This window comes from Amaranthus tricolor, chromosome 8 (genome assembly GCF_026212465.1).
Source record: "Amaranthus tricolor cultivar Red isolate AtriRed21 chromosome 8, ASM2621246v1, whole genome shotgun sequence".
Taxonomy (NCBI): domain Eukaryota; kingdom Viridiplantae; phylum Streptophyta; class Magnoliopsida; order Caryophyllales; family Amaranthaceae; genus Amaranthus; species Amaranthus tricolor.
The window spans coordinates 17001454-17029369 of record NC_080054.1 but is presented as its reverse complement, the minus strand read 5'-3'; the positions used below and the strand labels follow the sequence as shown (position 1 = coordinate 17029369).

General features: G+C 27.4%; 1 protein-coding gene across 1 annotated transcript; it reads left to right on the top strand.

The window, feature by feature from the left end:
• Positions 1-22245: 22245 nt before the first annotated feature.
• LOC130820291 (protein EXPRESSION OF TERPENOIDS 1-like) lies at positions 22246-25207 on the top strand. The gene is made up of 2 exons (XM_057685613.1): positions 22246-23287; positions 24536-25207. Exons 1-2 carry the CDS (start codon positions 22720-22722, stop codon positions 24928-24930), a joined length of 963 nt encoding a protein of 320 aa, XP_057541596.1. The 5' UTR covers positions 22246-22719; the 3' UTR covers positions 24931-25207.
• Positions 25208-27916: the final 2709 nt, after the last annotated feature.

Below are 27916 nucleotides of genomic sequence, written 5' to 3'. Positions count from 1 at the left end.
CATGATGTTTATAATCTCGAACTTTTCACTTATAAACAAAAATATCTTAAAATGGTTAATAAAGCTATTAAAAAGAGGCTCATTATGCATATAGATTTAATCATCATTTCACTTATGAACAATTAATCGAGAAATATCATTTCATACTAAAATTGGGTTCAATCTTTCAATCCTAGATTATAAAATCAAGAACAAATTAAAGAATTTAACATAAAGAAATTAAAGCAATAACAATAAAATAAACTTAACTTACTTAAGATCTAATAATAGAAATCATATCATACCGAGCAGAACGAAGAATAGAGAATGCATTACGAACATAATTGAATTGAAGTAACAAACAAATCACAACTGCAATTCAAGATTAGGCTAAAAAAAATATATTAGAATAAAAGCTAAATAACTAAGAGAGTAATACGCAAAAACTGAAAACTGGAAGAATAAAAAAAAAAACCCTAAAAAGATAGGAGGAAAAACTTATCTTAAAGTAGTAAGTCTCTTGAGAGATGGATCCCAAAGTCCACCCCAATTAGTAGGTATTTTGAAGTAGTTTTAGAACTAGTTTTAGTAGGTATTTTTTAGCTACTAAAGTAGGCATTTTGAATAGTTAATGTAAGCATTTTGAACTATTTATAGTATGTATTTTTGCATACTGAAGTAGAAATATAAAACTTATAGTACATAGTATAAACTCCTACACCAAATAACCTAAACACCTATAGCACACAGTATAAACTCCTATAACATATAACATAAATAACTACAAGTAACCTAAACATATACAACACATAACAAAATACCTACAACACAAACTACAAACGTCTACAACAAATAACCTAAACATCTACATCACATAACCAAACCCTTACAGTAAATAACCTAAACACCTACAACACATAATACCTACTTGACAATTTAAGCATATTAAAAATACCTACTTGACATATTGTGAACCTCTAGTTAACATATCCTAAATGTCTACTTGAGGTATTCTAAACCCCTACCGAGCAAGCGTGCATATTTTCCACTTTTTTATTTTTAAAAAATCTAATGGTCCAGCCCAATTTAAAAAATCTACTTCACATATTGTGATTTTAAACTTTCCTTTTTACAAACGAATGTCACTATAAAAATATAAAAAGTAAAATAATATCTATTAATGAATAGTACTTTTTTTGAATATTATTAATGAATAGTACTAGTTACTAAAAAAAATAGCAACTAATTCCAACCAAATTTAGCAATTTACAGTCATATATATAAATAAAAGTGATAGCTCATTTATTAATCATTTAACCTCTACACGAGAACTTATTAAACAATGAAAATAATAACGAAAAAGTTTGTGCAAGTTTGGTGGGAAAATCACTTAATGAGTTTAATGGTCGTATTTATTCTATTTCAATCCTCTTATTTTATTCACAAAATTCATTATTTCATTTCAATGCATTGACGCTTGAAAATATTACATTAGATGATAATGAAAGGGTGTTGTTAAACATTGCCACCCTTTTCATTTTATCGCCACCCCTATATCAATGAAACGACGAAAATGCCCCTGAACTTAAAATAACAATAATAATAATAACAATAATAATAATAATAACAATATTTAAAAATAAATAATAATAATAATAATAATAATAATAATAATAATAATAATAATAATGATTATAAAAATAAAAATAATAATTAAATTAATAATAATAATAACAATAATAATAATGATAATAATAATAATAATAATAATAATAATAATAATAATAATAATAATAATGATGATAATAATAATAATTATAATAAAAATAATAATAATGATAATAAAAATAAATAATAAATAAAAAAAATAATAATAATACAATAATAATAATAATAATAATAATAATAACAATATTTAAAAATAAATAAATAAATAAATAAATAATAATAATAATAATAATAATAATAATAATAATAATAATAATAATAATGATAATAAAAATAAAATTAATATTTAAAAATAAAAAAATAAAAAATAAAAATAAAAGTAATAAAATAATAACAACAATAATAATAATAATAATAATAATAATAATAATAATAATAATAATAATAATAATGATAATAAATATAAAATCAATATTTTAAAAAAATAATAGGAGTAATAACAATAACAATAATAATAATAATAATAATAATAATAATAATAATAATAATAATAATAATAATAACGATAATAATAATTATAAAAATAATATTTAAAAAAAATAAAAAAAAAATTAAAGCGGTGAGTCGCACAAAATAATAATAAGAATAATAATTATTATTATTGTTATTATTATTGTAATTATTGTTTTTTTTAAATACTATTTTTATTTTTATAATCATTATTATTATTTTTATAATAATAATAATAATATTAATAATAATAATAATAATAATAATAATAATAATTATTATTATTATTATTATTATTATTATTATTATTATTATTATTATTATTTTAGTCCAAGGGCAATATTGATAATTCATTAAAATGAGGTGACGATAAAATTTTGATGTTTAAGGATTGTGCAATGAAAAGTGTGAATAAAAATGTTTTCATAAGCAAAGATTTATTAATTCCCATAAAAACTCAGCATAGTATGTTTTATAAAAATCCACAATAAAATGTTTTCATATTATCATTATTTAATATTAATAACGAAATGGTAATTCTGGTCCCTTGGGAGTCATGGACATAGTAACAAGTATTCAGAGAGTAGGTGAAAGAATTGAATAAGAATAAGCATGGTTCCACGTCCAACTACTCCTGCTCGTTAGAGACTAAATTCAGCTTGTCTGCGCTACCAACACATAATTCTTTCAGATTAATGCGACAGTACGCTGTGTTTACAGGCTACACCAAGAATATTTCACTATCGTCGTCCTCTATCAATAATTTCCAATTTAAAGTAGCTGGTCATTGTGTAAGGTGGGCTCTACAAGGATCAGGGCCGAACCTGAGATTTTAAGGACCTAGGGCTAAACTTAAGTTATGAGCCCTCACGATATATCTTTTCTGTTTTATTTTAGTTGCAACTTTATGATTAAAAAGATCACTATGAGATATAACCAAATAAACAAAGAAAGTATATAAAATTAGAGTAAAAAATATAAGTCTATAATATTGAATGTACGCACCAATAAATATAAAATTAACGCAAATAAAATTAGTCAAATAAACACATACATAAAGTAATATAAATAAGGAAACAATTTGAAAATATAAATAATTCATATATTTATGAGATTTATAATTATAAAAATTAGAAAACTCACAAAAAATTAAAAAGTATTTATTAGGAAAATTAACTAATGCTTAATGACTTAAAAATCCACTTGAATTTCGTGTATGTCCAATTATGCATATTATAACATAGTTATTGCAATTATACATGTTTAAATTAATAAACATTGTGTTTAATACATGTATTATAACCTAGCTTAATGATTAACATTCCTATCTTTCATACTATAGGTTTGTGTTCAAATCCCCATAAAGTCAAATTATACTCCCTTCAATTCAACACTAACGTCTCATTTATTTTATGCACTTTATTCAATACACTTATTCAATCCTTAATATCTCTAATTGTGCATTTTTAAAAATTAAGAGGAAGAGATGAATAATGTCCAAAAAGCAAATGAGACGTTAGTGCTGAATTGGAGGGAGTAATTTTTTAGTGGGCCTTGGGCGTAGGCCCACCTTGCCCTTACCCAGGGCCGGCCCTGACAAGAGTGGATAAAAATACACAATGATATTTCCAATTATATTTATTGGAGAAAATTATCTAAAATTATCCAATTTTTTTATTGATTTCCTACAGTAATTCCAACTTTTATTTAAGCATGAATAATTCCAACGATTAGGGGTGGTTGCTAAGACTGCGCTAAGGTAACCTCTTACCTATACAACAAGTCATTTTGCATTAAAATATTAAAAAAATAAATCAAAATTAAATTATAAAAGATCAAGAAAAATCAAGTTAATTTTTTGATTTTAATTTTAAAGTCTTTATAATTTTGATTTTTTATTTGATATTTTTTAGCAATTAACCTGCAAAAATTAGTCACCATTTAAGCAACAATATTTAAGTAAGTGGCCCTAGAATTAGGATTATTCATGATCATTTAAAAGTTGATATTATTGTAGGAAAATCAATGAAAGATTGGATAATTCTTGGTAATTTTTCCTATTTATTATTATAATTTTGCATAATTTTTAAGTTAAAAAACAAGTAATCGATAGAATTTGTAAAATGTATCTGAGCAAATCAAACAAGAAGGGGAAAAAGCAAACCACTAATAAAGGCAAATAATGTTTATTTATATGGTTTATAAATTAAGTAATGTATAGTATTTTGTTTCTCCTATGTAAGATAACTCACGTCTGTTAACAAATGAGCAATTAAACTACAATTAAACTAAAATAAAAGTAAAGTAAATCATCATAAAAAAGTAATATATGACGTTTTTAATTAAATAATTATGTACGATCAGTTATCTTGCATATACTCGAAACCATCATAAAAAAAGCACGTCTAGACGGATGAATTTGTGAATTGTATTAAGAGAAATCAGCATCGAACTTTCATAAAACGCCAGTGGTAGTATTTTTGTAGGATTATTTCACATGTTAGCATATAATTTATGCCTTATCTAACTGCCGTAGCATTTTCCGTTAAATTCTTGTCAATTTCCGTTTAATTTATCATTTTGACGTTTTTACCCTTATTACATGTTGGTTATTATCTTTGATAATTTGCTTAAGTCATTATTATCAAGTCTAAAGCTATCACGTGGAATTTCGTTTGTATTAATCTCACCACGTACAAACTGTAATAAGCTTTGTTGAGAGTTGAGGCAGGTCCATTTGCGCTGGTATCGGGGGGCCAATCTGATGGATCATTGTCATTTTCTTCTTTGTTTCATTCTACTAATTTTTCTTCACTTTTTCCAAGATAGGTTAATTTCAAGCTACATTATTTTCGATGTTGACTTGGTTACGTACCGTCATTTATTGATCTACTAATTAAATTACCATTTATATTAGATAGGTTAATTTCACATAAGAGATAAGTTTTCATATCAATAAAATAGTAAGTTATTAACTTGCATATATATTAGGTAGGCTAATCTTTCTACTATTATATGGTATTGAAAAACAATGAACCTCGCCAAGTGTATATACAAGTCAACGCTCTTGACTCGTGGGTTTATGGGCCCGAGCCCACAGGTATCCCGTGTCCACACGAATAGAACAAAATAAGATTATATTTTAAATTGTCATGACCTAACAGTGTGATATCGTTTTGGTTTCCTATTTGAAATAAAATTATAGTTGACAAAATAGTTTTTAAAACAATTGTTCTTATTTAAAGTGATCTATATTCTTCATAGTTGTAATTTTTCATATTTGGTTCAAAATTTTAATAATTCATAATTGTCGAAATTATACATGAGAGTAATCATATCTAGCCTAAAAAATTTCAATAACTTATTATTGAAACTTAATAACGTACGATGTTCAATAACGATGTCTTCATAGGTACTCCTTTGGCCAAAAAGAGATGCCACCAGTGTGCATACCCTTACATGTATTTTTGGACGTGGAAACGTGGTGACTCAATAACTCAATATAAAGTTGTCTTATGATGTTTAATAACGTGAAGTATAATCGTGTTTGGTGATATACAAAGATGGGATACATGTGTGCAAGGTCAGAATGTTCGATATGATGTCTGCTCGATCGAGCAACCCCGCTCAACCAAGTTGAGTGTTTTTCCTGGTCAAAATCACGACATTTGGTGATATTTTGCCTATTTTCGTTATATTGTTTCCTCCATTTCAGCTTTGTACGAAACTTTAACAAATTATTCTCTTTGTATAGAAAAAGTATGAATTCTAATCTATGTCATTTATGATTGTAATTAGCAATTGAGGATTTTAGAGATCGAGATTTACAAATAAACATATGGTTTCTTGTGCAAGGGATTTGAAGTTTTTTAATTACTCATTAATTCAAACTAAGGGTGCACTCTATTGAGAGTTTGGAATAACTTTGTAATCAAGAAATTCTCAACAATTAATATTAATTACTGTCTCTCAATTGTTTTTATTGGGGTTTTATAGTTTAATATATCATATTAGTATTAGTATTATGGTTTTTACACCTTTCAACTTGGTGTACATAATTCCTACTTTTAAATTTGTTTAGCCATTCTTTTCTTCAATATTTTAAGGCTCATTAGTAACTAAAGTATGTAATATGGATTACAAAATAAACAAATTATACTACATTTGAATACGTACCGAGTAAAATTTTTATAGAGATTACGTATTGTGTATTACTTTTTATATCCTTTGAATTTAGATTGTAGCACTCTAAAAATATCGCATATTTAAATTTTGTATATAAATTTAATGTGATAAAGAAAGTTGGTCGTGAACCAAAGATGTTTGATTTTTGAGAAAATATCATAATTAGATTCAAAATATTTTGATAAAAGCCGTCCAAAGTTTAAATCATTTGTGATGTCATAATTAAAAAGAAAATGTAAAACTTATTATCACATCTAGTAAAGTTGTAGTTAGTAGGTCATTCCATTGTTAGGACCAAATTAAACTAATCGGCCTCAAATACTGTTCGCAGTTAACGCTAAATAAAGAAATTGGTCGAAAATGTCAAAACCAAATGAAAGATACAGAAAAAAAATATATCAATGTTGGTTCGTTGTTTATAATAATAGCAAACAAAATTAGTTGTTTTTTGTTCTTTCAAAAACTATAATATTGTTTTACTTTGTTTTTTGTTAGTAAAAGAGAATAAAATCATGGTGAATTTTTTTTTCTCGTTCGCTGTTATTAACAGCGAACAAACCCTAACCTTAAGCTTGATCATTAAGGCACTTATTTTAGAAATATAAATTTTTAAAAACTTATATTGGCAATTTCCTTTTAAAAAAATTTATTTTATCCGATTTTTCGATCTAATTTGAGTCATTTTTGAATCATCAAAAATTTTATTGCATTTGCCAAGGCCCAAATACAAGTCTCCCGCTTTTCACTTCTCATAATCTTTACACAAATTTTTGTGAGAGACGATCTTTTTGAGAGACTATTTTTAATTAAACCGGTCCATTATATATTTTTTAAAATATTGTAAGTAGATATTAAGAATGATGTAAGTAGACATTTAAGATATTGAAAGTAGGCATTAAGAATACGGTAAGTAAGCATTAAAGATAATGTAAGTAGGTATTTAGAATACGGTAAGTATGTATTAACTTTAATGGGTTGGGCATGAGATATGTCTCTCAAAAAGATGGTCTCTTAAGAGACTAATTGTGTGTCATTAGCGACAAACAATTGAGGGTACTATTTTTTATATCATGGTGGCGTTTGCCAAATAATTTTTTATTGACTCTTTAGTTAGTTTTTATTTTTAATTTTTCATTTTTTGGTCGGTCAAACAGATAAGAAAAAGATATTTAACTTATCTTATAAATTAGTTGAAATGCTGGCTTTTAGGATAAAATAAAAAGCTACTATAGTTTTTTAATTAATTTTTTGTTTTTTAGACTAGTTTTTTCTCTATCAAACAACCAACAATTAACAAATAAATTTTACCAAATATTAAAGTCTAAGCTAGTTGAAATAACTGACCTTTCAAACAGCAGCTTCAACCAATAACACCAACTACAATAGATAGTCATATGCCAAATAAACTCCTAGAAAATGATTGATAATTAAGTTTTGAAACTTTTGCGTTTCAATTAAGGATTCAAAAGGAAAAGGAAGAAGAAGAAAATAATAAGTAGTTGAGAGAATAAAGCGAAAAAATAGGAAAACACAATTAAAAAAGACGACAATAATAAATAAATAAATAAAGTCAAATAAAATTGCTAAAATTAACCTTTAATTTATGCTTGTTAGAATAACCAATCATCTAATAAACAAATAACCAAAAAAAAATTTACCAAAAAAGAAATTTATAAAGCCATAAAATACCATCAATTCTCCACAAGGGAGTAGTGAATCAAGTCAAGTGAAATCGTGATTAGTCAACCATTATTTGCCGAAATATATTGATAGTCAATATTCCGTGATCAAAATCTATTATTTTGACTTGTGCATCCACTTCTCTTTCATGATGGATCTTTAAAATTAGTGAATCTAATTCAAGTAATATTCCCACTACAATTTTGGAAGATTTGGAAATTGATTTCTTCTCTAAAGTCGCCAAACGCCGGATCCTAAACCCTTCACGGACTACGTACCACCTTTTTTTATCAACTTGGCAACTGTACTTAAAACTAACTTAAAAAAAAATTAATTTTAATTTTTGTGAGAGACGGTCTCTTTAAAATAAAATATCTTTCAGAAAACCAATTGCTAAGAAAATTACCATATTTAATATTTGACGATAATGTTTCCAAAATTGGTAACAGTTTTTTGCCCTACTACTTTTTCAAATAATATTACTTTTATTACAAAAGGCCGAAAATTATTAGAAAATCCTAAACAATGTCATTTACTATTTGCATATAATTACAAAAAGACAATATTAAAATGAACAAAATGAGAAAAGATAAAATAAAATCTCAAAGTCATCCTATAAAATAGAGACATATAAAGATGATTAACTACTGTTTTGAATAGTCGTTATTTACCTACTATACATTATTCTCAAAAATTATTAGGATTTTCACGTAACTCCTTGCAGTATACTTTATGTATCCATAAGTTTGCCAATATATTTTGATTTGTCAATTTTCATTTTCATTTGTCAATTTTTATCTACATTTTTTTTTTATGTTTCTCTCCTTTTTAATCTTGTTCACTCAATTTAAATGCAATTTTCTTAATATTTAGCCAATTGTACATTGTGACAATATCATGGGGGCATAAGGTGTATTTAAAAGAGTAATATTTTTCATTGTGTACAAGGGTAAAGTGTGAATAAGTTAAGATAATTTCTTTTAAATTGGTAAAATAAAAAGAGATAAATAGTGCAAAAAAAATATGTATTGCATTTAATTAGGAGTATTGGGACCAGAGGAAGTAGAGCCTGGAATATTTTCTTCCAAAATCAAACATAAATCATTGAAGAATACATGTTAGAAAATAAAAATTATAAATATTTGTATTTTAATGACTGAATATTTTTCCTTTTGACAGAAGTATATAATTGGGACATAATTAGTTTCATATGGAAGTATCATACTCACATGTCACATGTGAAGGGACCAACAATGGAGACAATGAATATAAGAGAATGGACCCGTCTTTATTTATTTTGATTTAGTGTCTTTTGTCAAATTACCTGTGAACATTAGTATGTACCTTCATGTAGACTCGTATTTTTTTTTTATTTCTATTTATATTATTGAAGAATTACTTGTTATGCAAGAGTCTAGCTAGCTAGCTTGTTCGTTTGGTAAAAATATGACCTTATTTTGTGCAAATCGCAAAAGATCAAGGAATATTAGATTTAACCTACTTTTAAGTTATTGCATAACCTACGTTTTATAATACTTGCATCATTTTGACTTATCACTAGTACTAAAAAAATAACTGGTTGTTAACGAAATTTTATTGTTGTCTTTGAATAATGACAAAAGTGTAAGAGTTAGTGAGATATTGATTATAAAAAGGGTAATAAGACGTATTATAAGTTATTTTACGACATATATAGTAATGAAACAAGTATGCAGTCTTGATGTCATTCATCTCTTTATTTGCAGGGCTTTCTTTCTTTTGGGGTTTAATTAGTTGCTCGCATTCCTCTTTACCTTTTCTATGGAGGGGTACGCGTATGATTTATTCACTTTCTTTTTTCAGACCCTGACTTTATATGGGAATACTGAATTAATGATGATAACTATGACTAGAGTCAATACACATACATATCCCATTCTAAATATGTTACCTACTATATCCTAATATATTTGTTGGACGAGCATCCTCAAATGTTTATTCTCTTAAAACAACCATTGAAGTCGTGAAGATTAAGGCTTAATCAAAGATCATTATGCCTATTAATAACAAGCAAAAGGAAAGTTAAAGAAATGAGTAAGAATGCTATGGTGTACTATGCTAGTCAAAAATCAATTACTAGAGGATGTAGACTAGCTTATTTGAGAGGTTTAAAGGGTCACTTTTTTTAAAGTAAAGCATTATTTTATTAATTTATTTATTTTTGTGAAAGTAAAGCAATATTATTATTATCATTATTATTAATTTATTATGATTATTTATTACTTTAATAAACATCTACGTGTAAAAAGAGGGTTTTCCCTAACAAATAGTACCAAGAGCATGTTATTACCTCAAGACTAGCCACCATGCTACAATATTTCCTTAATAATTGCATGGCTATTAGCTATAATCAATATTAGTCATGTGTGCTTATGACTACTAATTAGTCATTACTATTATTATGATCTATTCCACTCTCTTAGAGTTGCTCAACTCATCACCATTTTTGCCTTTATCTCCATGACCTTGCTCACTAATTGTCTTATATCTAATAATAGCTTATTAGTTATTCGTTATTACTTTAGGTGGTCAAGGAGGTCAACTCACTTAGACTTAACAATGACTCAATCATAATAAAGTAAAATTATAAAAGGTAATACTACAAAAAAGCTCATAAATTGATGACACAACTGCGATGAAACAGATAATAATCATAGTGATTTTAAAAAATTGTGACAAAATGTGCAATGAGAAATGAATTGTCATACGTTTTTACTTTCGCAATGAACTATACAACGAAACTATAATTTATCGTGGGCTTTACATGCATTTAGCAACGGTTAGGTTTGTCACGTAGTATGTCATTGTCACCAATTTTAAAAAATTAGTTCCAACGTATTATATTAACATATTGTATCATCTAATATCGGACATTATTAAATCCAACATATAACATTATTTAAAAAACAAATAGTTTAGGACATCATTAAATCTATCATATAATATCATAAAAGTTTATTTGTTCGAGTAAAAAAATTATTTATAGTTATGAAAAATGAAAATGTAAAAGTCATCACTTATCCGACACTTACTAATACGACATTACTCTAATTTCTAATACTTCTTTAAAATCTTTTGAGGCTTTTTATTCATCTCAATCAATGGGCTCCTTACTAAACCAAAATTTTTAACTCCCATTAGCATACCCTCGAGATGGACCACAAATGATTACACAAATTATAAACTAATTAAAAATTTTAAAGAAAAAGATGTGAACGTACAGAATGTTTTCGTAACTCACAATTGTGAAAAAGTTTATACTCCCTTCCATTCATCAAAACTGTCCGATTTGATTTTTTCACGCTGTCCAATTCACTTATTCAATACTTAATATTTTTTATTGTATATAATTGAAAATTATGAAAAGTTGATATGAATAATCCTTTCATTGACCATGTTTTAACTTATAGATTAATAATAAAATACAAATTAAGACGAAAAGATGAATAGTGTCTGAAAAGTAAATGGGACACTTGTGTTGAATAGGAGAGAGTATTTTTTAAGAAACAATTGGATAATGGTAATAAATCAAGAGAGAGAATGAATTGAACGAATAAAATTAAAAGAGAGTTAAAATGTGAGGATGAGATTAAAAGAAAGTGATGGGTCATTGTTCAAAAATAGAAATAATGCAAATTAAGTAGGATAAACTAAAATGATAAATGATGCAAATCAAACGGGACGGAGAGAATAATGTTGAAGGAGTACTCTAGCATAGCCACCGTCCTAGTCATTTATTTTCATTTGCTATTTTGGTCCATTTTACTTATTGTGTACTATCATTTTTATCATTTTTACTTTCTTATAATTTTATTTACTGAGTTAATTATCTCTTTATTTATAAGTATATACTCACTTTTTTCTTAAAACAAACACCATATTTTTAACTTTTCTTTTTCTTATAACTATGTCCCATATTTAGATATATTGAATATGTTGATAATACTTTATCGAAAATTTAAGTGGCCGGTAAAAAAATAACAATGTGAATGAGTTAAATTGATACGTTTATTATTAGGTGTATCGATCATTTGGAGGAAACCAAAAAAAGCTAGAATTAGAGCATTTTCAATAGTGATTAAAAAAAATTTCTCATTAATCTCTCTCTATACTTTTCCTTTCTACCACATCAAATTTTATATGGAAATATTTATTAATAATTTATCTCATTAATGAAAAACAAAAAAATTTCCTCACTACTTTCTCCTTCCTACTTTTTTTACTCTATCCCTTCTTTTTACTTTTTTAATTTTATTTTAAACTTTATTTTGAATGGTTGGACCCTTGTGACGAAATCTTAAAATTTTCCACTCAGACCACTCCCAATGGTGGGGAAATTCTCTATGAATGGAAACTTTTTTGAGTTTTTGTATCCCATTGCTGAGTAAATTAAAAAAAACGCAAATGTTTCTAAAAAAAATATCAATTAGCCGAAATTTTTCACAGTCCAAAATAAATAGAAGTTTGACACTTGTCCTAATAACATTTTTTATTTTTGTAAATAGTTTTTTATTTTATTTTATACATCTATAAAAAATATATACAAATTTATTAATGGCCATGAAATTTTATGTTATATAATTAGACATCTATTTTGTTATATTTTAACACACTTAAAAAAATTTATTTTTTAAATTCTACATAAATTAGTGTTTAGAAAGTGGTAAGAAAATTTTTTTGTTATTTGATTAATGAGATAACTTTTGTATGTAAAAAATTTTTATACAAAAATACGACTGGATGAGAAAAAAAAGGGTTGAGAGAGATCGGTGAAAATCTATAATTATAATTAGTACTATCACGTCTTACAGCCTTACAACCCACAGGCCTACAGGGTAAGGCAAAGCCCTATGTTTAGTAGGAATACCTTAAGTCAACGACATATTCGGATACTCCTCTTTTATTCTACTTTGATCCACGTAACTTGCTACATGTCTTTTTAAAAGTTTATATTTTAATAATAAATATTTTTATTTTAACTAAATAAAAAATTAATATAAAATTATATATTAAAAAAGTTATCGTTTAAGAAACATAAAATAAGATCTCATATGACTATTGTTTCTTATACATGAGTCGGATTTACCTAAATAAGATCGGAGATAAATAAGTTATATTCAAATGTAGCAAGTGATATGGAACAGAGAAAATATACACAAACTTTAAAATGTGAAGTACTTTATATACTTTTTCCGTTTTAAATTATTTGCAACATTAGAAATATTACACTATTCACTGATCAATCTTAATTTGTGATTAATTTTTTATCTATAAGTTAAAACATAGTAAAGTGAAATCTTGTTTGATTCATCTCAATGCAAACATTATTAATATCAAACTTTCATATTTTTTTATTATACATAATTAGAGATATTAAAGATTAAATAAGTGTATTGAAGTGTGTCAAAAAAACAAATATTGCAAATATTTTAGAACGGAGAAAATATATATTTTTACTTGACAAGTACAATCGCAAACACAATCATTGGAAAATATAAAGGTGACGAATTTGCTAATACAAGATTGGTGAACACTAAAATAGTATGGACCAAATATATATAAGACTTTTACTTATTTTATACCCCTTTCTATTTTTAACCAAGCACTATTTACCGATCAATCTTATTTTGTTATTTCAATTTATAATTTAAAACATAGCATCGTAAGATCTTATATAGTTCATCTTAGTGTAAATTTTATTGATGTCAATTTTTATATAACTTTTAATCAAACACAATTAGAAATTAGGATTAAGATAGTGCATTTGTAGGTGCACAACACACAGAATGGGACATTTGATTAAAATACACTACAACAAATTCAACTTCTTGCGACATTAGATTTAGTGGCATTAAAAAATGTCATTGAATTATAATTTTTAGTGTAATTATTGTTGGTTTTTATTTTAAGTTTTATTATAAAGTGATTTAGCGACACTTTACTTGGTCTTTAGTGGCATTTACTATAATCTATAGTGGTATTTGTGAGAAATATCACTAGATCTTATGTCGCAAAAAGCTTTTGTATAATTTTTTATTATGCTGCTAAAGGGTATAATAAATGTCACTAAATTCTCTATATATACTAGTAGAAATTTGAACTAGCGACATTTAAATTAAATGTTGCTAAATATATTTCACTAAGAGCAAATTATGTTGTAGTGATAGAATAGAGTATTTCACACTCTTTTTTGTTATGATATTAATTTATAGTTGAAGCATAAGAAAAAAATCAAATGAAAAAAAGTGGAGGCGATAAGTTGAAAGAATATAAGTTTATTGAAAAGATTAAAAGAAAGAGAGTTAATCATTGAAAATAAATAATACAAAATAAGTGAGACAAACTTATAAACAAATCGGTGAATTTTGTACGGAGAGAGGGAGTATGACTATAAAATATTCCAGTTAAATTTATAATTAACTATATACAAAAAATAGAATAACACTAGGTTTTGATAGCAAACTAGCTAGTGGAGAAAAGAAAACAAGGGAAGGAAAGGAAAGGAAAGGAAAGGGATGGGTAAGGGGAAGAGAACACATTGTTTGTTTAGAAGAGAAGTGAAGCGAGAAGAAAATGTTTTTCCTTTAAATCTTTTCACTTTAGGAGAATTTATATCCGTAATATAACTTGTCCTTATTTTTTCTCCAAATATCTCTCCTCCACATACACATTCTCTCTTTTTGTTATCCAAATTTAGCCTAATAAAGAAAACAATAAACGCCTTAGTTAGGGCTAGAATCAACCTAAGAATAATGTGAATATTTAATTTACAGAATATTTCGCCTAGTTTTTTTCTACTTTACTACATTATAAGTGTCTTTGGTACGGGTCAAAACATAACATCATAAACTTAGGGATATAAGGTAAGAAATGCAAAAAAAATTTGTTTATAATTTTTAATTATGTATATTTAGATATATTAATTGTTAAATTAATGTGTTGACAAATGTGTAGAATTTGTTATGAATTGGGATGGAATCCAAGGAGTATGATAATGTGGGTGATTAAGTTGGTAACTTAATGATTGTAGTGTTTAAAGTGTGATTTATTGAGGTGAAGTATTCATTGGAATTATTAGTGTTAATGGTGTTTAATGAAGAATTGCAAAGGGTCTTAAAAGATACTTTGCTCGAGCAGAAACTAACAGAAGAAGTCTGAAGGTCGCTCGACCAAGTGAGCTCTTGGATTGGTCGAGCGGACAAACAAAAGGTGTCCAGAAGGTGTCTGTAGCTCGCTCGACCGAGCGAGCTCTCTGTTTTGATCGAGCGGTTTCTCTGATATGCCTAGGATGCGGTTTTTTGACCTTTTAAGTTCTTAGAGCTGCTTCATATCATTCATTATTCAACATTAAACATGTATTAAGTGAACAATTGTCATTGAATGTACTTAGTACTATAAATAGAGCTCTCATACTCACTCAAACACATCATCAAGCACAACCCCTAAGCCAAACATATAGACTTTTGATTTTATCTCTTACACAATTGTAATACTTCATTTGTATGAGTATTTTATACTCCTTTGATATAATATAAACAGAAACTACACACGACGGAGGACGTAGCCATTATTGGGTGAACCTCCTTAAGTCTTTGTGTCTCTTTGCAAGTTTACATTATCAAACATTGTTTTGTTCATTATTATTTGTATCGTTCGTCTAAATTCTTAGCGTCGTATCGATCTTGACAAATTAATTCAGAATCAATGACACCTATGCTAACAGAGAGATAATATTATTTTCTACATATTACATGATATATATAATGCATTAATACATATTGTTGTACCTAATTTACTATGATTTTAAAATTTACTATTTTTTGTTTTCTCTAGATGAACCTATAACGATTTTATTTTGTATACCTTATACCTTGTTGCAATCTAGGGCAATCATCCATTTACTAATCTTCATGCACATTTATTGCTCCTATTTTCCATTCCATTTAATTGCAACAAATTTTTCACCTTGTTAAGAATTGGATGAAAGATGTGCGTTATTAAAAGGTGATAATGATATGTGGATAAGATTAAAAAAAATAAATGTATCAATGATAATGAAAGAGCAAGTGTAATGTTATAACTAAATAAAATGTAATATTTCTTTTTTATTATACTTGCTATATTTGACTTTTTATGTAATTCAATATATTATTTTGATTATTTACACATTAAACTATGCACATTTAATAACTATAAAAAGTTAATACTATGAAAGTATGCGATTAGATGATTCAAATAAAATTCTACATGACTGTATTTTTTTCTTACGCATTAGCCGCAATATATAAAATAGAAATAAACTTAAATAATAAATAGTATAAATAACCATAATACTGTAAGTATTTCAAAACGGTTGAGTAAAGAATTGTGTTTCATCCCCTTTAAGGATATCACAACCTGGCTAATAACAGTGATGAATTTTTAGTGGGGCTGAACAAAGTTTGGTTTAAATCGTATATTAAATCGGACCAAATCGGAATTTTAGTATTTGGTCTGATCTACGGTTTAAATGGTCTGGTCTGTTTTTTTTTCAAAATAAATTACGGTTTACAATCTGGTCTCGGTTTTTTATTTTTCAGACCAAACCAGACCGCAAACCGTACTATGGTAGAAAATCATAATTTCTTTTTAAAAAAATAAGTTGCCACCTAGATATTTCAAGATGTAGTTATTTTTATATAGTAATATATACTTAAATGATGTTGATGTCATAAAATATTTACAAATTATTATAATTAGTGATTGTAGTTGCAAACTATTTGCATAAACACATGTATTAATTTGGATAAATATATAAAACTAAAAAACCGCAGAATAGATCAGACCAGACCGTTGTAAAACAGTTTGGTCCGGTCTGGTAATTTAAACGATTCGATCAGGTCAGGAAATATTCAAAACCGAAATTTTTAGTTTATTTTAATTTTAGTGTCAGATCAAACTAAACCGGAGCACGTTAGTCACTAATTTTTAGTTTAGTGAAGAATGAGACAAAATTTACTTGAAGCACTAATAAGATAGAAGATTCAACTAGCAATTGGAATTGATGGATTATTCTTTTTGAAGTAGGAGTAGTGCAATAAACCCTCTCATGTAGGTGTACTATTTACTTGGCCAGCCTTATTAGTGCTGGACGGTCAATATATCCATAACAATGTTTTCAGCTGTTTCGCAATCTAATAATCCATCTCATCCAATATTTAAATATACGAGTTTTTGAGTTATATGTTTTTTATTTTTTGTTTATTCTGTTTATTTTTTATAATTATCATTTTAAAAATTATAAAAAGATTGATAAAAAAAAATATATTAAGACAAATCTAATAAATTTTACATGAATAAATATGATATGTTATATCAGTGTCAAACACATAAGTCGAATTTTTATCCCTTCTTAAAGTCATATGGTACACTATCAAAGAGTTAGCGAGATTATTACTTATTGGCTAGTTTTATTGTCTCTATAAGTTTACCAATATTTATATTTTAATTTGTATCGATATTTTATTTTGCAATTTTCTACTCACTATTATTTTTTAAATTCTTATTTGCATAATTAGTTTTTAAAAGTTATTTATGAATTAAAGAAATAACATGTGATCGACAAGTCAGAAAACGATCAAAGCAACTCTTTAATATAGCATATTTATTTTGACTTAAAAGTCAGTGTTTATCTTTCTAGATTTTAAATTATTTTTATTGATTGATGGAGAATAATAAAGTTTTAAAAACTCAAAATTCAAACCACAATGCAGAATTACAATAGAGTTTAAGATCTTTCCATGGGCTTATTGCTTAAGCTAGTGTGTTTTATTATCATATGATAATTCATATGATTTAGATTTTAGAAATAATTACAATCTACTAATTGAGTTCTACAGATATTTTATTGAGATATTAAATATATCTATGTCTCTTAGTAGGTTCATTATAAATTTTTGTGTGAGAAAGAAAAATAAATTATAATTCGTCAATTTCATTATGTTGATTTGATTTATATGCTTTTGAAAAGTTTCAAGCCTAATTCGAAACAAATGAAAACTCAATATAAAAATTATATATATCAAAGAAAATTTTAAGAAGATTTCGTATAAATATTTTAAACTTTTATTTATCCATAAAATTCATGTTTTAAATTCTTTATCCTTGTATAGAAATTCCAAACATAACCAACAAAATGCAACGAATAAAGTAGGTTTTGATGGAGTATTATATAGGTGGGTTCATGTCTATTAAATTATATTTAAGCAAATTTAATAGGACGAACAACAGCACCATAATATGCGCATATACAAATTGTTCCACAAAATTTACAATAAGTAAAATATGGGTGATTTTTTTAAGAGTTAAATGACTCATTTGATAGAGTATCTGCATGTTGAGCAAAATGTTTGGGATTCGACCCCTATCAGGCGCAGGTATCAGTTGAGGGGTTTCTTGACTGCGTGCATCTTTCTTTACTCCCTTTTTGAGGGTATTGGATATGATTTGTCCGCCTTTTTCAGGAAAAAAAATAACCTCCATCCGAATCTTGTCTTATGCGGATACTGGAATTGTTTTAGCTCTACCTTTATGTATTCTTTACATGAGAATATAAATGTCTAAATGTGGATTAAAAGATAAGTTAAGGCAATTAGAATAAATGTAAGTTAAGGCAAAAAAACAATAAAATGGAGCAATTATTATGGAATTGATTTGAAGAAATGTTTTAAATCGAATAGGACCGAATAATATATACTACTCGGAGTGAATTGCCAAAGACAAAACTTGGGACCAATTTGCAAAAGCAGGGACAAAAATTAAGCAAACATAGATTTTCAATCAATAATGAACAACACCTTTATTATTGAATGATAATTGGAAGAACAAAAATAATGCGAACATTATTAATTAATATACGTCTTTCTTCATTCCATTATACTTGTTATATTTGACTTTTTACGCAATCTAATGTGTTATTTTATTCATTTATATGTTGAACTATACACATCTAAAAATTATAAAAAGTTAATATTATGAAAGTATGCGATTAGACAATTCAAACAAAATCCAACTTGAATATATTTTTACTTGCACATCAACTACAATATATAAAATATGTTTAAACAATAAATAGTGCCCATATTCAAAATGTAGCAAAAATTTTAGAACAGATAAAGTATACTATAAATAAAAAAAGGTCAAGAATTTTATTAAGGGGGGCCAAAATAAATGGTTAACTGGCACAAGAGGTGAAGAAAGAAGCTGAAAAGGCATAGTTTTACCGACACGTGAAACAATCACCACCATCCGATCATAAGCATGCAAATAGTACCCACATATTGAGATTAGGGCATCAACGGAAGACATATGAGGACCCAAGACTCCTAATTTTTTAATAAGACAACTTGAGGGAGAGTTAAATAAAAATCGAATTCAAATTTCATATAGAGAACATGGGAACATGAGACTAGTCGTTGCTAAGGGAAAACTATACTCTCGTATATACACTTTTACTTATATTGTCACGATAAATTAGTTATTATATATTCTATTCGTTCAGATTTTGAGGGAGTCAAGAAACGTAAGCATAAATTCTTCAAACTATTGAATCTATTATTGTTGGTGATAATGATGAGTGTGCGAGGAAATTGAGTAACCAAGAGGTTGAAGCATCTAAAAAGGTCATAGTAACAAGGCTTGCCAGCTAGGTGCTCGAATAAGCACCTTGTGATAAGTGTATTGTGACCCCGTTTCTATTTGCTGATTTTATGGGACATGTTATATATGTCCTTTGGTTGGCTATATAACAGGCTAAGATTAGCATTAGAAAAATAGGATTTGAAGAACCTTAGAAAATCTTCTTCGCATTAGTATGTAAACTCTATTTAAGGAGTAAACTTTGAGGTCTAGTGGGAAACTTCTTAGATTGTGAGTGATGTTTTATTAGTGTATTGATGAATAGTTTACAAAGTAAAAACCATTTGAGATGGAGGTATCTAAGATGACATTATAAGTGTTGTGTGTGTTTTGTTCATTTAAAGTTCTGATCTTTTTACTTAAGTGTGTATACTCTGTTTTTCTTCGTCATTCCACACGTTTTCTTAACACTGTTGGGTCCAAGAACATTCTCCTTCAAGAGGGATAAGATTTCATCAAGAGTGATTATTCATGAGAATAAGCAATACTCCTTTTAATTCTTTTTAGTTGTCCCTTTTTTTTATTTGGGTAGTTTACCTTTTTTGTTCTATTTCAAGACATACATTTATAGATTGTTCTCTTATTTTCATAATATTAAAAATATTCAATATTGCACATATTCTACTATTTTAGGTTGTCCCCTCTAAATAATTTTTAATAATAAAAATAGCTAATATTGCACGTAAGTCTATTATTTTAGATGATCTTCTTATTTTCTTAATATTTATGTCAAAATTGAAAGGGACAACTTAATTAAAGTGGAGTGAATAATTATTACTTCTTGCTTAAAATGATAAGAAGAATAAAGAGATTTAGTAAAAGGAGGAGGGACAGGTACCATTAATATAACAGCTTCAAATAATTTTAGGGTTTAATAAATGCAAATATATGACGCCCTTTTATAAAGATGTGTTACGTATATGATGTCATTTTTGTTGATAAAGAGGTCTCAATTAAAATGGATTAACTTTATATTTGAGGAGAATTCAAAGAATAAATAAGAACGAACGAAGTAGTGCACGATATTTAGTTTATTTTGACATTATTAAACTAAACGATTAATAAATTACTCCTTACTTTTGATTGATCAAATAAACCAACAAATCCAATTAAGAACCATATATCAAACAAACTAGCCAATATGAATATTAAGGAAAAATCTTGTCTTGATTTGAGCAAGTATTACTTTTTCTTAATAAGGTCATGAATTCAATTTTCACGTAATTATTGTAACTATTGTAAATTTCCTCGACCTAACCTATATTCAATAAAAAAAGTTATACTCCTATCATTCTCTTTTAATATTCTCATTTATTTTTTTGCACAATTTTAAAGCATATATTTAATACTAAATAGTACATAATAAAATTCTATATACATCGAGACAAATCTTAAAAAGTTTCACATGAAAAATCATATATAAATTCTCTTTTACTTCATTGGTTCCAATTATACTTTGTGTTTCGCTATGTTTTACCATACTTGCTAGTTGCTACATTACTATATAATTATATGTCGTTAATTAGGTAACTTATCATCATCATCATATTCAGTGTATCTTGCTCATAAAGATATGAGCAGGGTCTGGGGAGGGAATGAAGACGACAACTCAAATTCATAAAGGAGGATGCGGCTAAATGTCCCCTGACTTAAGATAGATACTCCGAAAAGTTTTTTCCTGCAGCTACTCGCAAACCTGTATCTTACACTATAAGTTTGGCCTTTACCAATTATTAACAAATAAATTAAAAACAAGTAACTTATAAATTGTCTTCAATAATCCTAAGTAAATTCCTCAATCCCACTAATTTAGCATAACTTTTTATTCGTTTTTCTCATTTTGCATCATTTTCATGTTAAAACAATGATCCACTACTTTCTTATAATTTCTTATATAGATTGTTCTCTTTTAATTTTATCCCCTTCGTTCATTTTCTCTTTTAATTTATTATTAAATATCTAATTATTTGTTATCCTAGAGAGACAATTGAAGAGTATTAATCACTGCAACAAAATTTAACTTTTCGCGACTTATGATTTAGTGACATTAAAAAAATAGTCAGTTATTTATATTGTTAGTGTAATAATTATTAATTTTATTTTAAATTCCATCATAAAGTGATTTAGTGTTACTTTATTATGCTTTTAATGACATATTTAATTGTAATTATAGTCTATAGTGATAATTATAAAAAATGTTACTAAATCTTATCTTTCAAAAAATTTTAGTATATTGTACTGTTAAAGGTGTCTAATAAATATCACTATATCAAAATATTTAATTAACTCTTACACTTTTATTATTTAAAAACACTAAAGATATTTTGCTACTAAGTATTAACTAAATATTTTATTAGCTAAGATGATTATCGAACCGAATTTACCAATCGAGGTACTATTGATTATTCTAGCTTTTGTAAAATTAAACCCAAAATGAAAGGACATGATGAAGTTTAAGAAGAGAGAGAAAACTAACAGTAATTAGAGAAAATTCAGAATTAAAAAAGGAAGAGTAAATTTGGCAGAGAGAGAGAGAGAAAGTTAAGGGTTTCTTTTTGTTGGGAAGATGGCCATGGCGGCGTTGCAGACCTGTTAAATTCTGTCATTACATAAATATTACCACTTTTCTTTTACTTATTTCATCTAATTAATCTCTCTCTCTTCATTTCATTTCTCATCCTCTCTTTCTTCTTAATGTTTCCTCATTAGTACTTCTCTTCTTTTCCTTTTCTTCTCCACAAATAATTCTCTTCTTCTTTTTGTATTTTCCTTTGTAATTTTCTTACACCCACAACCAAACAAATCTACTACAAACAAATAAAATTTTTTTTAGGGTTGTGTAAATTAAAAACAAATTACCAATTTCATCCTTATCCTCCTTTAATCTAAAAACCCTTGTTTCATTTCATTTTCTATAAAATACCCATAAAAAGAAACACCCCAAAATTCAATGGGTATGGATCAGTTTTCCTTCCCAAAAACATGGCAGGTTTTTTCTCTTTAGGTAATAATTCAATTCACAACAAAACCTCCATAAACTCATACTTATGGCATTATTATCATCATCTTCAACTTCATCACCAACATTCAATCTCAGCCGTTGATTCACAAGATGAAATCACAAGATCTGATAATTCAAAGAATAATAATAATTTAATGATGATGAGAATGAGTAGTAGTGGGAGTGGAGGAAGTATAAGTTGTCAAGATTGTGGAAACCAAGCAAAGAAAGACTGTATTTACATGAGATGTAGAACATGTTGTAAAAGTCAAGGATTTGACTGTGCTACTCATGTTAAGAGTACGTGGGTCCCAGCTTCTGTTCGCCGGGAACGTCACCAGAAGCTTCTTCAGAGTAATAATCCCGTTGATCATCACCAACAAGAACAACAACAAATGTTAGGGATACATTCTAAGAGGAGGAGAGATAATAATAATAATATTAATAACAATAATAATAATACTAATACTAATAATAATAATAATCCTTCTTCCTCTTTGGTTTGCACTCAATTGCCTCTCACTACTACTAATATTTCTTCCTTTTCAGGTATAAATTAAATTCTAAACCTAAGTTGACCAATTAATCTTTGGAATGTTTTTTTTAAATAGTAATTTGCGAATTAAAGTTAAGTATTTTGGTAAATTACAGTCTTAATTTTTTTATTTTGCGAATTATAATCACCAAAGTATCGAAATTTAGAGCATTCAGGCCGACTATTTTGGTGGTCGTATTTTAGGTTTGCAGTCGGAGTTGCGTGTTTTTAGCCTGAACCTCTAAACTATAATACTTTGATGCTTGTAATTTGCAGAAAATAAACATTAAGACTATAATTCATAATTAGCAAATTAATTTTTTAAAATTGTCGGTAATTCTTGATTTTTTCGGCAATAACTGTTAAGGCTAAAAGTCTGAGTCAAATTTTCTGATATTTCTGATGTCTAATGCTTATGATTAGATATATTATATTATTCCCCCACGCACTACTAAGTCACTCATCTAGAGTGGGATTTTGGGTTAGATCATACAAGCAATTTTATCCATAAAATTTGTATACCATCAAAAGTATTATTTATATTTTACATCATTTAATGAGTTATTTTAATATTTTAATATAATCTAACAAAAAATCATGAATCTTTGGGGACATTGTCTAGTTCATGATATTGCTATTAAATTGAGAAAAAGATGAGATTCAACCCCCTAGAAACTGATATCAAAACAACTCAACCAAATTATTTGGGTGTAAAAATTGGAAAATATTCTTTCTTTATTTTTCTTTCCTTTTGATCTTCAATGGAGGTGCTTTTGTTGATTCTTATGGTTAGTATTCTTGACGAATAGATTGACAAGAAAGGAGAGGTAGTGAGTTCTTTCCTCTTTGTGTGTGTGTTTTTCTGTATGTTTTCTGTTTGACAACTGAATGATTGTGAAATTTGTGATTATTATTTTCACTTACATTCAACATTTTTTTTTTGCTTTAATTTCTAATGTGTATTTATAAAACTCTTATTTAAATTATCTAATCGTATAATTTCTTTGACATTAATTTTTTATAATTTTTAAATATATATAATTTAAAATATAAATAAACAAAAAAACGTATAATTCAACATACACAATTAAATTGCGTAAATGTAGTAATGGAATGTGGTAAGTATATGCTAAAAAGTCAACGATTAGCATTAGCTATAATTATACTTAATTGTTAATACAATAATATGTAAAAATTTTCAGTTAAAACCTAACCTGTAAATAGTAGTTGTTGATTTGGATAATGGTGTTTTGATTACACAGGAGGTATGGAAGTAGGGAATTTTCCGGCGGAAATGAATTATCCGGCGACCTTCCGGTGCGTAAAGGTCAGCTCAATGGACGACAATGAAGAGGAGTATGCATATCAGACGGCTGTGAACATAGGAGGGCATGTATTTAAAGGAATTTTGTATGATCAAGGCCCTGATCATCCTAACCACCAAGTTGGAACTTCTAGTCCTACTTATGCTCTTGGAGTTGGAGGAGGAGGAGAAAGCTCTACAATGGGGCCCACTACATCCATGGGTGGGCCCACTCCGGTCATGCCTACATCGTCTTCACAAAATGTTGGGTATTTAGACCCGTCTTACTACCCTCTTCCACTCAATGCTTACTTGCCTCCCGGTACGCCATTCTTCCCAAACCCAAGGCCTTAAAAATTGCTGATAATAGAGTATATAACATATATAAAACTATAACGACGATCAACTTAAGTTTTTGGTCGAATAGTTTCTCTGAGATGGTATCAAGTGCCATTAATTTATTTGAAATTATTATGGATTGCAAAAAGAATTGAATTGGTAGAGGGAATTTATATTGGGAAGAAGAATATAAGCTAGTATCATGTTGGGTTAATTATTATAATTGTTATTGTTGTTTTATGTTTTTTGTAACATGTTCATCATTTAGAAATTTGAAGAGGATTATTTTGTAGTTCATTGTTATAAATAAGATGTAATGGTATTGTATTTTGTATACTATGATTTTATTATTTATGAAATGTATCATTCTTGTCTTGTAATTGTTTGGTGCAAATGCTGATTAGCTAGGGAAGCAGGTTAAGCTAGGAGGGCTGGGCTGCTACTCTGACTTGGTTAGTTGACAATTTTAGCTTTCTGTTTATTGATCTTAGAGTCTCTTAAGTTGACTTCCATTAAAAGCATGTGATTTTGATGGATGTTTACTGCATGTCAACTCCTATGGAGCATCAAGGTTTGGTTTATGTGGTGTTGCTCTCAATTTATTCACTATTGTCTCGTCCTTTTGAGTTTGTCCCTTTGACTATTTTTTTATTTCTACGATTTTGTTTGATCAAATAGAACAAACTCTAAAGTACGTGAGTGTAGACCTTTCAACTTTGGTTGGATGGTAATATTGTATGCTCTTAATTAAATAGCTACTCTTAGAACGAAGAATGTTTCTTCTATGGTTGCATTGTTTAATCCCCATTACCCTAGTATGTATGCTATTTTGTCTTGAGTTTCCATGATTTGCATTGAATGATCCTCACAAATGTATCTAAGCTCATCTTCTTTTTGACTTGATTTTTGTGGATGTGATTATACATATATTGAACTATTTGTTACACCTAATAACCTAAGCTTGATTTTTATTTATCTTTATTACACTTAGACACTTTATTTTTGACGTAAAATTAAATATTTAGATGTATTTGACACTTATACACGTACCAGTATCATATATAATTAGTATAACATAGCTTAGAAGAATGTTTCTTCTATGGTTGCATTGATTAATCCCTACTAATACACATCACCCTAGTATGTATGCTATTTTGACTTGTGTTTCCATGATTTGCATTGAAAAATCCTCACAAATGTATCTAAGTTCATGTTCTTTTGACTTGATTTTTGTGAATGTGATCATACATATAACTTAACTCAATATTGAACTATTTGTTACCCCTAAGAACCTAAGCTTATTTGATAGTCACTTCCCTTCCAGCATGAAATTTTATATGCCCTTATATATTCAAAAAATGGTTGTTCTCTTCCTTGAATTTTAGGTTTATTCATGTATTATGGTTTTGAAATGGGGTTTACATTAAAAGAAATGAAAAATCATTATTTTTGGGCCAATAAAATTGTTGATTGGAAGGAACGAATAAATGGGATAATGTTTTGTAATTGTTAAATGAATTGTTTTTGGAAGATCGAAGGTCCTTTCTCCAGCTTACCCGTATGCCTGCCGGAGGGTTTTCTTCTTAAGTTGGAGAAAATAAAATCTACTTTGGGCGCTACAGCTTTTTGTCCCTGTCAATGCACTGCCTTCAATTGTTTTTACTAACTTTTGTACTGCTTGTCACATTTTCTCATCTTCATATCATCATATGCACATCCTTTTTTTTTTTTTTTTTTTTTATTTTTAAATTTTTTTTTATTTAATATTATTTACATAATGCAAGTTTTTTTGGTCATCAAAACATTTTCTTAAAACCTTTACAATTTTTGTTTGATACTAAGAGACCAAAAGACATAACATAACGATTCATGCTATAGCTTCAACAGTTGAATTAGGGTGGCCATTGGGTATGAATTTCGTGGGTTATAGATGAATATTAGTATGTAAATACTTTTTTGTCGTGAATACTAGGTAGTGACTATGAGATTTTATATGCACTATCCCCTCACATACAACTCAATTTGCCCCATATCTACCCGTTTGATATATACAATGTACTGTTTTATCAATTTTGTGTATTTCTATAAAAAAAATTGTTAGAAAAAAATTAAAAATATTATTTTTATCTTGTTAAATTGTATAGTTTAAATAAATTAGATATACAATTAAATTGATAAGGAATTATGATCTCCCATGATGGGTATAGTCGGTTAACCATAATGAATGCACATCTGTTTGAATGTATATGCTAGTGAAAAGGCGCGAGTAAGATAAGTTTGCAATGGGTGTTGGGCAAGTGGTGAGTATAGCCATAGGGAGGACTTATCTTGAAAGCTTGTCCATTTTATCATCCCTAAATTATCGATCCTATCTTTTGAGGTAGAACTATAGTTTTACTAGTATTATAATAAACTTTCTTCATTTCATTTTATGAATATTATCTCTTTAATTTTGCTCATAGTGTTTGATTCATCTTATTGAATTTGCCTCTAATATATAAAACATACTAGCTTATAACCATTTTTTTCTTTTTTACTTGCAAATCTTCTGTTAAGTTAGGCGGACTTATTGTGAATGCCAGCATATTAACGGGGGGACACAAGTGCACACACTTCATAAGCCATGTAGATACATACCATCCCAAAACCATATGGCGATGGGAAGAAGGTCTCTAATAGCTTATAAAGCGTGCACACCATTTTCAATTTATCGATGTGGGATAACTCATCCCAACATGTTCGCACTTTTGGAGAGGTTTGACCATCAACAAAATTAGTGAACAATCCCTCCAAAACCCTCCTTTACTTTTCCTTCTTTTCAAATCCTTTATTAAGTTAGAAATAAAGGCTATGATAATTCATTTCAAAAAAAAAAATATCATTAGTAGACAAGTCCTCTTTTGGTGAACATTAATTTCCTTATTCTAAAGTCTATTCTCCATCTTTAGACTACATTTGATTTTCTAGATCATTGCATTTCTCTTTATGTGTCTCGATTTCT